General features: G+C 39.6%; 1 protein-coding gene across 9 annotated transcripts in view; it reads right to left on the bottom strand.

Moving 5' to 3' along the window:
- LOC128258058 (uncharacterized) overlaps positions 1-11,969 on the bottom strand; it is a 59,428-nt gene that overhangs the window by 5,850 nt on the left and 41,609 nt on the right. For 8 of the 9 annotated variants that reach the window (XM_052989440.1, XM_052989438.1, XM_052989439.1 and 5 more), the window contains 8 exons: positions 11,110-11,817; positions 7,823-7,959; positions 6,066-6,253; positions 5,888-5,991; positions 5,572-5,817; positions 4,693-4,823; positions 3,327-3,509; positions 2,160-2,189 (listed from right to left, as the gene is read on the bottom strand). In XM_052989440.1, coding sequence (XP_052845400.1) covers positions 2,160-2,189; positions 3,327-3,509; positions 4,693-4,823; positions 5,572-5,817; positions 5,888-5,991; positions 6,066-6,253; positions 7,823-7,959; positions 11,110-11,806 — 1,716 coding nt within the window. In that variant the 5' untranslated portion in view covers positions 11,807-11,817. The remainder of the gene's footprint in view (positions 1-2,159; positions 2,190-3,326; positions 3,510-4,692; positions 4,824-5,571; positions 5,818-5,887; positions 5,992-6,065; positions 6,254-7,822; positions 7,960-11,109; positions 11,818-11,969) is intronic. The other variant, XM_052989442.1, reaches the window with a different exon arrangement.

Raw genomic sequence — 11,969 nt, 5'->3', positions numbered from 1 at the left:
AACCGAATTTCGATTATTTGTATTGGCCGTGGCACTGACTTAACACATTTATACATTTCAGCGACTTCTTCAGTACATTGTGGTTACTCATAGGTAGTAGGGTAATACCCAAATTCGCAGTTCCCATAAAGGTAACATGCTCATTTGTGTGCGGTTTCTACTGGCTTTGCCGTTTGGCGCATAATTGTACGCATTTTAATTGAGTTGGCCTTGCGAGTTGGGGGTGTATATGGTTATGGTGCCCATGGTGGTAATGGAATTCGGACTGAGTCCCTGTCCATGGGCATTTCCTACCTTTGGCCAACGCATGACAAATTAGTTTTGTGGCCAGCGACTTTTTGCATTAATTTAGCTGAGGTTTCTGTTTCCTGGTCGCCCTTGTTTGTGCAGCTGGCCGCAAATTTAAACTATGCCAGCAACCGCAGACCAGATTCCGGGCCGGAGCCACAGCCCGCACAGCCGTGCCAGTGGTCCAGGTAATTTGTGACCACAAATTTATTGAAAGCGCGGCATTTGTACAAATTAGTGGAGACACAGATGGGGGATATATAAGGATAAATGTGGAGATTACCTATTTTCCCCCAATTTTTCTGGTTGCATAAATAAGCAGAAGGGGTTACTAGGCTCACATGGTATAAAAAATATATATAAAAATATTCATTGCTTTAAAAGGAATTTGCTTATAACAATGGCAAAAGCACATATATATTGTTTTTTTTTAAACATACTAACTTTCTTGTTTATTGATAAAAATAACTTTTATTTCTGATCACGCAAAGCTAGTTTATTAATTAATTTATTTATTAATATATTTAGCACTAAAGTTCTTGTTTTTTAATTTAAAAAGGAAATTTTGTGAAAACGCAATGCTAGTTCCCTATTTGTATTTAAAGCAATTATTTGAATGAAAATGTAATAAAAATGCATATAAAAATCACAAATTGATAGTTTATTTTAATGGATTTTTTCCATGTGTTGACTCCTGTTCCCGTGCCCAGTTTCCCATTCCTTTCGTGGAGCTCAGGCTGCAGGACTCTCGGCATCCGGCGATTATTCACACATGCCGCACCAAAATGGCCAGCACTTTTGGACATTTTGGCTTAAGAGCGCGAGACAAAAAGTGGGAAAAAGTTGGTGGGAAATGGCAAGCGGAGGACAATTTGTAGGCAGAGTGCACAGGCCCAGGGTCCTGCAATCCTTGCAAATGGTGCTAACGTCCGAGCGGATTGCTTTCCAACTGAATAAGCAAAAAGTAAAGGGGTTAGCCGGCTAGGTTTCTCGGGGCTAGGAGAGTCCAAAGTGGAGGTGGAGGAAGGGATTTGCGCGCCTTGCTGCCACAACGAGCATTTAATGGGGGAATTACTGAGAGCTGGGGCCGGGGTCAACCTGCCCTGTCAGAGGGATTTTGTTGCGAAGCGAAATTGAATAGTTGCTGATGACTAAATGGGCAACTAAAAGCAAAATTCCTCGACACGGAAATCGTCAAAACGTTTTAGTGGAGTGGAGATTCTCATCCTATGGGGGATGGAATGTCTTTGACCGCTGTGGCAGATCAGCTTAAAGCGCTCTGAATGGAGCCCGGAAGTGGGATGTACACCAGGAGTGGCATCCTCTCTCTGCTCTTCTGCTTTTGTATGATGAATGCCCGGGGCAATTATTTACATGGGACCCCGGTACGTTCGTCCGCTAATGTCCTCGATGTCCTCAGACCTCAAACCCGCCTTGTGTGTGCGATTTATGATGTGCGTGCCAAGTGTTCATTAATATAAATCCAATGACAGATTCTGCCCCTCGCGTGTGTGCTAATGAATATATTATCTAGTCTATAGATATTCCATAGATGTCGATTTACCCAGATCATTTTGATTTGCTGTTTGTTTGCTGGGGTTTTCGGGGCAGTGCATACATTTAGCTTGATTTATTGTTTTCGAACAGCGAGAGATGGCAAATAATTGTTACTAATCGTGGGGGGAGACATAAGGAGAGAGTGTTTTGGGGGTGAGGTGGGTGTTTGGGTGTTGGGTTGGGTGTCAGAACTCAAGTGCTCACTATGTCTACTGCTAAATTGGTTTGTGGCAACATGAGTTTGAATTGATTTGAATTGAATTGAATCGCATTGAATTGAACTGAGCGAGGCATTTTCTTTAGTCTGGCATTACCGTGGATTTCCATTTGGGCTTTACATTTTCCTATTGGAGAAAATATACATACATTTATAGGTACTTCAGCATTTACTGGTTATATAGCGAAGAGTAGTTTGGTGCAGTTTAAATGAAGTGGTTTTCAAAAGAGAAATTGTCTAGGGGTTTTGGGTTGCCTTTCACTTTCCACTGTCCAGAATTTCATATCATATTCTCTCTTGTTTCCTCTTTAAATCCTACTTCTGGTTATTCTAACTTTTTGCATTTTCAGAAAACAAGTGGATTCTTAAGGGAGAAATTTTCTATTGAGTTAATCCAGGAAAAACCAATTAGTTCCCCTTTTATATAAAAATGTTTCTGGCATAAATAGTTTTTTTTTTTCTAGTTACCTTACTTAAATCCCTCTCTAGTTTCTGTTTTATTTTTAATACAATTAAGATGCCATCATTCAGCCCTACTTCTTGGAGCAAATCCTTTCACCAGCTTATTTCTACACTTCGTATTCCTCATACTTTCCGTTTTGCTGGCTTATTCCCCATTTATACTCCATTCTGCATACACAACACTCATTAAGAGCTCATCCAAAAGTTGCCCCTTTTAAGTTGGGGGCTTTATGGACTCCAGTGCGAGTCCCGCTCCCCGTTGGCAAACAAAAGAAAGGCTACGAAATTAACACTTCCCGCGACTGGCCGGGGAAGCCTATCGAGTGCTTAAGGCAATGTCGGACGGAGGACTTCGTCCTGGAACTCGGACGAGGACATGGACATCGGACATCGGGCATCGGATGTGGAGGCGCACACACAATGCCGGGGCAATGACAGTGGAAAATCGGTGGAAAATACGGGGCGGTGGGTTGGAAAAAGAAGGGAGTGCAAACAACTGATTTCAGATTTTTGCTCATTTCTTTTTCAATTTGTCGTTTTTTGCGCAGTTTTCCCCCGCCCCCCCAGTTTTTTCGCCCGAATTTTCCCGCTGGCCCTGTTCGTCGGCCAATGGCCAACAGAGGAAGTAATTTTTATGCTGGATTTCTCGTTAAAGTTGGCAAATGCAAACACAGAGAAGTTTAACGCAGGGACATTTACAAATACAGATAAAGATACAGGCGAGATGCCCAGATACATATACAGATAGATAGAGAAAAAGATAGAGGCGAAGGAAAGTGCATTTAAAGGCAGATTTAATTACCTGAATGTAATCGCAGTCATTCCATGTTTTCAGCCTCGGCTCGAATTTCTTATCCTTGTCGCTGGCACTCGGTGGCGGTGCCATTTTGTTCGCCGTGGCCGTTTCCTGGGTGGAAATCCAGACCAGATTGCCCTTGGGCTGTTTGACTAGAATCAGGGCGTGTTTGCCATGGGGCACGTCGTGCTGTGTGGACAGGAGAATTAAATGCAAATTAATGAGCCGCAGCGGACAGAATGTTTTGTTTGACAGTCCCATTCCCCCTCCCCGCTGAATTAGTAGAATTAATTGGAGCATTTAAATTACGCAAAGTTCGCTCCGCGGAATTTTCTGGTCAGTCTTCTAACTTGTGATTGATCTTTGTGTTTTGCTTTTTATTTATTTTCCTTTAAATGGAACAATTAAGTAAATTAAAAAAGCAACTTTCTATTTTTATTTAGATTTAGAAAGAATACAAAAGTAAATATTATTATTTTGGACTTTTGCCATTTTTGTTAGCTTTTCTTTTAACTTATTTTTTAGGAACATTTTCTAAAATATAGAAAAATATTTCTATAAGTGTAAAAACAAAATTATATGGTTTCTTCAAAACTTTTTATATATTGATTCTCCACAAAAAAATATTTGAACAAACATTTTATTTTATGCATTATGTTGATTTAAGACAAATTTATAATTATCATTAAATTGTCATTAATTGTATCGATATATTTGACAAACAAAAAGTTTATAGAGCATTAAAAACGATTAATTGTTTAAAAATAAGTGTATATAAAAAGCTTCACTATACCGAATGTCGGTCTTAATTCCTGGCATTTGTGTGGTACCTATACAGGTATAAGCCGGCGTTGCCCATGACATTGAACTACGTGACTTCCAAATATAGCCTCGTTTTACTTTTTATGCTCTGTACAAGCTGAGGAGCCAGTAAACAATTTGTAATTTTAAATGGACGTCCCCAGCATGTGAGACCTTTAGCAGTTGAATGCCAATGGCAACGATTCCGGCCAGGAAAACCCCCGTCGGGCTGGAGCAGACATATTAAAAATGCCAAAGAGGCTGGGATCGCTTCAGACGGCAGTCTCTGCTCCTCCAGTTAATTATAATAAAAGCCCATTCTATTTTGGAATGTAAATTGCCATTTAATTTTTGTTCTCCCTTGATTTCTGAACTTTGTTGTGGCATGAATAAAAATAAGGCACAGCACTTTACGCTCTGTCTGTATTTTTATCACCCAGCAGCAAGAATGCCCGCAGAATTCAGCGTTGGTACGAAGTGTCTAACCTTTTTGGCCTGGCACAGCTTGTAACCCGGAACATTAGACTAGCCTGGCTGGAGTTTAATTTCTTTTTAATTGTTCTTTGCTCACCTGTCGCACTGCGTAGTAGCAGGTGAGGTTGCGGGGATAGATGCCGGGAAAGTTGGGCGACTGCAGCCGGCAGGGCTTCTTGTCGCAGTCGCTAAAGATCCTGGAGCAATACGTTCCGGGTATAAGGTCACCTGCGAATACGAGAAACAGATGTCACACCCAGAAATAATATTTAATGAGTCATTAAAAGTTGTCTAAGCCAAGGAAATGAATATATTTAATTAGGCAGAAATTTTTTGGCGCACACATTTAACATCTTGAAAAATAGGATTCGTTAATAAAAGGTTTTTCAGTTTTGGTTGTTGAATTTTTAGAAATTCCATTTACACATCGAATATGTTGAGTCTATGTAACAAGATTTATTTATAACAAAGGTTGCTGTAAAAAGTGATATTTTTAACTTTCAATTTTGATTTGATTTCCAAAAATAACCAAATTTAATAACCAATTATGTCAATAAATATATTTACTTTTCTTAAATTGAAATTTTATAATACTTTCGCAAGTAATGTTTTGTTTGTAATTATTTCGTTGTGGAACCAATGTAATGTGTTATTGTAACCTAAAATTCAAATATTTTCTTAAATTAAAATTTACAGCATTTTTCTCAGTTAATGGTTTTGTTTTATCATTTAGGTTTGGGAATAGATTGATTTTTAAATATGTCCTAAAAATATTTTTTTTTATATTTAATTGATCTATATAGTTTAATATTTTTCCTTAAAAGGGAAAATTAAAAGTAAAACTATCTGAAACCTTAAGAAGCAGTTTGTTGTCCGTTGATCTTTAAATTCAACAGAATTTGTTAATTAAAGTTTCGAAACATGGAAATCATTTTTATAACTTAAACTGATTAATTTTATTATTTTCTCAACTCACCCAGATAGTATTTGGGCTCCGTGTAGTTTTGCTCGTCCTTGGCCAGTGACTTTTCCAGTGAGGCCATGAAGGTCTTGTTGTTGGCATAAGCGCTGAACAGACTGAAGTCCTGGCCATAACGGTCCGAGCGGGCTCCACTGGAGTTGGTGAAATCCTCCAGGACACCGCCACCTTGCTGCTGCTGCTGCTGTTGTTGTTGCTGTTGCTGATTGAGGAAGCTGCTGCGGTTGTGCCACTGGGCCAACTCTGGAAAAAGGGAAATCAGTTGAGCGGATTTGGGACTCGGCTCGACTTCAGTCCCCGTGGTCGCACGCACCTGCCAGCTTAATGCCCCCGTAGCGGGTCACCGAACTGTCCCTGGACAGAACCTTGTATCTGATGCGGAAGTCGAAGTTGTATCCACTCTGATCCCTCGCCAGTCTGTGGGTGTGGGTAATGCATAAACGTATATCGGGGTCAGTGTTAATTATATCGGATTCGGACCCGGGACGCACCTGTTCAGCCGGATGGTGAATATCAGGGAGCGCGTTTCGCTGTAGAAGAGCACTGGTCCCCAGGAGCTGCCGCACCACATTCCGCCAATGGGCGTCCGCGCCGACTCCGCTATCTGCATATAACCGTCCGGACAACCCTCATGAACGTACGAGGTGAACCTGCCAATCGTGAAGCTGTCCAGGGTGACCTAGGGCGATTCGGGCAATGAACATGTGAGTATCTTCTTTTTAGAAGGCCTAAATTGCCCATAAGGCTACACTTTAAATAAAGCATGAGTTCTCCTATCGTGGGAAACACTTGGAAAAGACTTTTGTATATAGATAGACTTAAAAACTTAAAAAAAATCTTAATTTCATAGATTGCTATTAGATATAAAATTTCAAACCTTTTATAATTTTAACTTATTTCAAATTATTATTATAAAATAAAAAGGACCAGACTGATTTAAAGTATATTAAATTTTTTACAGCTTAATGTTGGTTTATAATTATTAAATGCTTTAGTCAAAGTTTTTTTTATTAGTTGGTAATATTTTAAATTTCATAACAAATATTTGTATTTATAAAAAATGTACTCTTAAAGATTTTTCTATATAAACTGTTTTAAAATTGATAAGATCCCCACTTAACTTGTTTTTAAACATTTTTGTCAATCTAATAAGGTTTTGAGCTTAATTCGAAAGTTGCCCTAAGATAAATAATTTCAGATTTTTAGGAAACTTAAGAGACTTTATAAAGCTTTATTAAAGATTTTCATCTTTAATAACTGTTTTGATATGAATAAAATCACTATTTAATATATATATAATATATAATATCTCTGTTTGTTTTTCAATTACATAACATTGCCTGAACATCTAGGAAAGGGAAATGTTTTTACTCCTCCCAATTGCATAAATCTGCTCGGATCTAGTAGAGTCTCCCTGCTGGGCATAAAATATTTGCAGGATGTGCCGAACGGGGGGTGTCAGTAATAAAGTTTCGGTCAGTGCTCGTAGCTCAGTGGATATCAGTGCCGAATGCTCTTGGGACGCACTCGAGCATGCCAAAGGCTTTGGCTGGCTGCCTGGTGCTGCTCCTTTGGCCCCTGCTCCTCATCCTCCAGCTGCTCCTCTTCCTCCAGCTGCTCCTGCATCCTTCATTCCAATTGGAGGTGTGAAGTGGCGTAATAACTAACAGGCGCCGGCACTTGCTTCCTGTTACCCCGAAAATGGGGAGGTGGTGCAGCATTTACTACGCTCTACCGAGTGGCTTTGAAATCAATATTGCTTTTGCCACCCACAATCCGCAACCCATTTATACAACCTACCACTTCCCCACCCCTCCCTCCATTTCAGGCAGCGCCATTGTTGTTGCTTATCTTTTAATGGCGTAGTTTATCCCGTTACAAAATGAAATGTGAAAGCCAGTGGCAGCTGCAGAAAGGGGAGGACTTCTGCAGTTAAAGGTACACCAAAAGAAAAAATGCCCTATGTCAAAATAGGAAAATTAGCTGTAAAAAATGCGATACAGTATAAATCAGTCAGGACTTTAATCTTTTACAATCACAATTTTAAAATGTAGTAATTATATTTTATAGTAATTGTTTGTCAACCAACTTAGTTTTTTAAACACGCAAAACATTTGATTAAAGTAAGATTTTAATAGTAATTATTGCTCGAATTAAATGCACCTTTTGGTTTTTATTTAAAATAACTTCACCTTATTAGTGTAAGTTTTTTCTTCTGTAGCTTGGTTTGAACCCTGACCCGACTCACCTGCACCACATCGCCATGTTGGCCACCTGCCGCCGTGAAGGTGAGCACACACACAAAGGGCACGCGATCCTGTTTGGGGCGGTGCAACTCCAAGGAGTACGTCTGACCGATGTCCCCGTAGTAGGTGCGATTACAGCCTGCAAATATATATATTAAACGCAATTATCGTTAGTTCGGCAATTAGTTTGTTTGCCTCGCGAGTAACCAGGCAACTGAAACTGATATATATTCCCTCGCAAAACCCAAAAAAGGGGGATATCTCCGATTTAAAGCCATTAGTTGCCCGGGGAAAAGGGCAATTCTCACGCCATAAATCATCGCCATACCAAGGCAGATGCTAACACAAAGTATCAAATTAACATAACATTAACTTCATATGCAAACTGATTGGAACGCAAAGTAAACTAATCCATTTACGTGAATAATTTAAGGTACTTAACTTTTAATGTATTCGCATTTTGGTAGAGGGTGGAAAATGTGTGCCGAACAATTTGTGGTAAATTTATTTAACTTCATCTTTAAGATGAAGTTAAACAAATGTTGTTTACGGCTTTGATTGTGGATTATATTGCTTTTATCAATTGAAATGTATCAAGTTAACTGAACATCACCTCTTGCGCAAACTACTTTTTCAGGCCGAGACAAATTTATTTCTTCTTCTTAGCCATTTTAAGTTAACCCAACCCAAAACCTTAAGCAAGCTACAAAGGTTAATTGTGGAAAATTGTAGCTTTATGGAAAATTGTTGCTTTGAAAGTTTCCCCCACAAGTTGATTTTCTTGGCTTTGAAGCAAAAAGCTTCAAGCTTCTGATTGCGAAATACGTTTTCTAGAGTTTCGTTTTTATTTTATTGTTTTCCCTATCGTTGGTTATCGCTTGCATCAGATTATTTTAATAAAAAGCATGCCCAGTTATTTTTGTGCTTGTGCTTTGAGTAGATACTCTGAACATTTTCCAATTGAATTGTTTACGTTTAGCGAATGAATAAAAAACCAAAGACTAACCCTTTTCCGAGCTTTCACTCGATTACGTATTCGCATTCGGAATTCCTTTTCATAATTGAATGACCATAAACTGGAATGATTTATGCTTGGGCGATTTGCATTTATGGAACTAAGTCCTGCCCTTTGTAGTTTGTCCCCAAAATAAAGTGAGAGTCATGGCAAAAAGTAGTTTGCATGGAAATTGCCAATTTCTTCTGGGCTCCTTCAATATCCCGTCCCTCTCCTCGGGCATTTCAATTAGTTTTATTAAAAATGCATACGAATCTAAAAGAGACAGGCAATGCGGACAGCCCCTGGATAAAATAATTCAATTCGAATAAATTGCTCAAGTGTTGGTAGTTCCTACTGCTCTAATTGCTTTCTGTGCATTCAATCAAATTTATTATGCGCTCAGCCATCAGTAGTCAATTAGATAATTATGGAATTGCATGGGAAATAAATTATCAGTCAGTCAGGCCTTCGAGCGATTTTCTGGTGGGCGCAGTTCGCGGGGCGTGTTCATTAATTGCCACTGCAACAATAACTAATAAGCATTTACCATTTAATTATAGTTTTAAGTGGCACAAAAACCTTTGTGTAATCAAGGTTGCAGTTTTTGGATGTTTGGGTTGTGTGGAGTATCGCAAATCAATTTTATTTAAATAAAATTGGGATTTCTAAATATATGTGATACAATTGTTCGATGGTTTGGGTAACAAAAAAAAATGTTGGTATGTTTTTGATTGCTTACCAATTAATTACCATTATTTAGAATTTGGGTTTAGTAAAATTGTGTGTATATATGTGCATTTTTAATGTGTTTATCTGAACAATTATTTTCCCTTGAAAAATAAGATACAGCTTTTATGTCGACCTATAGATTTTATTTTCATTGTCTACAGGATCTACAAGGTCTCATAAATTTATTTTTATTTGAGGACCTTTTTATTGTGCGTCTAAGCAATTGCTGATTTAAACTACAAGTGGGACAAAAGTTTGTATATATTTGCCTCCCAAACAAACACAAACTTATTTGCCCGCTCGTTGTTCAATTAAAATCCCCACGAGTTGTCGCTGTCCTTGTTCACTATAGTGATTGTCCCAAGCTCATGGCCGCCCGCCTCATTGAATGTCATTGAAAAATACTTAATTAAATTCATCAACGCTTGACATGACGCGCCCGGCGGCAACAGAAACAGCAGAAGGACATCCCGAGGGGGAAGGGGAGGCAAGTGGGAGGGGCTTACTGGCAGCCAATTGGCAAAAGTGAGAAGTTCACTTTGCCGCCATTATGAGGGCCAATGGAGGGCCCAAAGTGGGAGTGTAATGGGTGGCTGGCTGGCAATCTGTGTGGTGCTCCATGTGCGAGTAGGGAGTGCTTAATTACATTTACACATGGAGGCCGTGTTTACAGGGGCGGCCAGTGAATGGATGCAGCGGAGGGAGATGATTGCCGGACGGTTGTTGGGTTTGACAAGCTTGATTGCTTCCAGGTTGGTACCTGCGCTTGCACTCCATGAGGATTCAGGCTGGAAGCCATTGGGACCCTCACAAATCGATTTGGCGGGGGATCTATGGCCATGTTTCGCCCTTTAATAACAGTTTGCGGGTATATTCATTAAGCAAGTAGATTGGTGATAATACAAGGATTTAGGCTGTTAGGCATTCTCTGCTTTCATATCGTGAAACAACTTCGAGATAAGTAAGGATTAACCTTAATATCTCAAGCATATGTTCAGGCACCGTTGCGTATACGTAATAAAATTATATTGAAAATATATTTAATGTTTTTTTGAAGTCGAATACCTCCTTAGTTTTTGTGTGCATCTGATTAAAAACTATTTTTATTTTTTGATCCCACAGTCAATATACCCGAATTTTTAATTACCTCTTCTTTGCCCATCAATCGCCTGGTAAATTGGACAAACAATGGCCTTGGCAGGCCATTTCAGGTTGTTTCTCATTATGCTCCGCTTTACATAATTGTTTCGACACATTGTTGCAGCGCCTTCGCTCCATTACTGAACTTTTCTCATTTTCATCACAACCAGAAAAAGTTATTTTTAACTGTTGTTTCTTTTAATTCAGAAAACTAACTAATTTTGTTTATTGCATATGGTTTAAGAACTCTTTGTTTCAAACGGGCTAAACTTTTTGAGTACCAAAGAAAAAGCTTCTTGGAGTGGGAGAATATTGTTGCCAGTTTTTAAAAGTCGAGTCCTTATGTTTTGTTTTAAGTAAGTGATTGGCTTGCTGTTTAAATGAAAATTTATTTCTTAACACTTGGTATTCAGTGTTACTTACGTGTGCAAAATCGCGGCTCATCGCTGCCGTCGCCGCAATCGTTCAGATTGTTGCAGTACTTGCTCAACGGCACGCATCTTCCATTGGAGCAGCTGAACTCGGCCAGGGAGCAGCCCGCCGCGGAGGAGCCGGCTGCCAGTTGCAAATTGGCAGGTTTGCCGGGCCCCAAGGAGCTGGAGATGGAGCTGGATGGGGAGCTGGATGGGGAGCCAGCTGTTCCGGATGCGGAACCGGGAGCAGCTCCTCCTCCAGCGGCAGCAGCTGCTGTGGCAGCCATGCCCAAACTGATGCCCAGGCAGAGGAGCAGCGTCAGAGTCGCCGGAAGTGGATGTCGCCGCTGCTGATGTTGCTGGTGTTTCGGTTGCTGCAATTGCTGCTGCGATTGCGACTGACAATGGTCGCTGCAGCTGGAAGTCATTGTGGATGTTGCTGGTGTTCCTGTTGCTTTAATTGCACGACATTGTGTTGGATTTGTCGTCGTTTGTAGCACTTTCAGCATTTTAGCCACATTTCTGTGTCGTTCATTTGGCAGCCATTTGCTGTGCTGCCTCAGTTTGCACCTCGTTTCTCTCAGTCTGCTGGTTCCATTTGTTGTTTTTTTGTGTATTGCTGGGGCAGTGTTTGTTGCAATTATTCGTTGTTTCAGTTTCTTTGGCCTTTTTCTGCTTTTGTATTTCTGGCGCCATTTCAATGTCATTACTGTTGGGTCTGTAAACATAAAAGATATCAAATATTTCGTTAGTTTTCTTTTGGTGGTAAGAAGTTTTTCTGAAGATGAAATAACAAGAGTTTAAAGTTTGTTGTCAAAAGCAATGTTCTTAAAAATTCTCAAAAATGTTAATAAATACCAATTAGTAAAA

Source organism: Drosophila gunungcola, assembly GCF_025200985.1.
Source record: "Drosophila gunungcola strain Sukarami chromosome 3L unlocalized genomic scaffold, Dgunungcola_SK_2 000003F, whole genome shotgun sequence".
Lineage (NCBI taxonomy): Eukaryota > Metazoa > Arthropoda > Insecta > Diptera > Drosophilidae > Drosophila > Drosophila gunungcola.
Note: the sequence above shows the minus strand (reverse complement) of the source record. Positions and strands in the feature narration are given on the sequence as shown.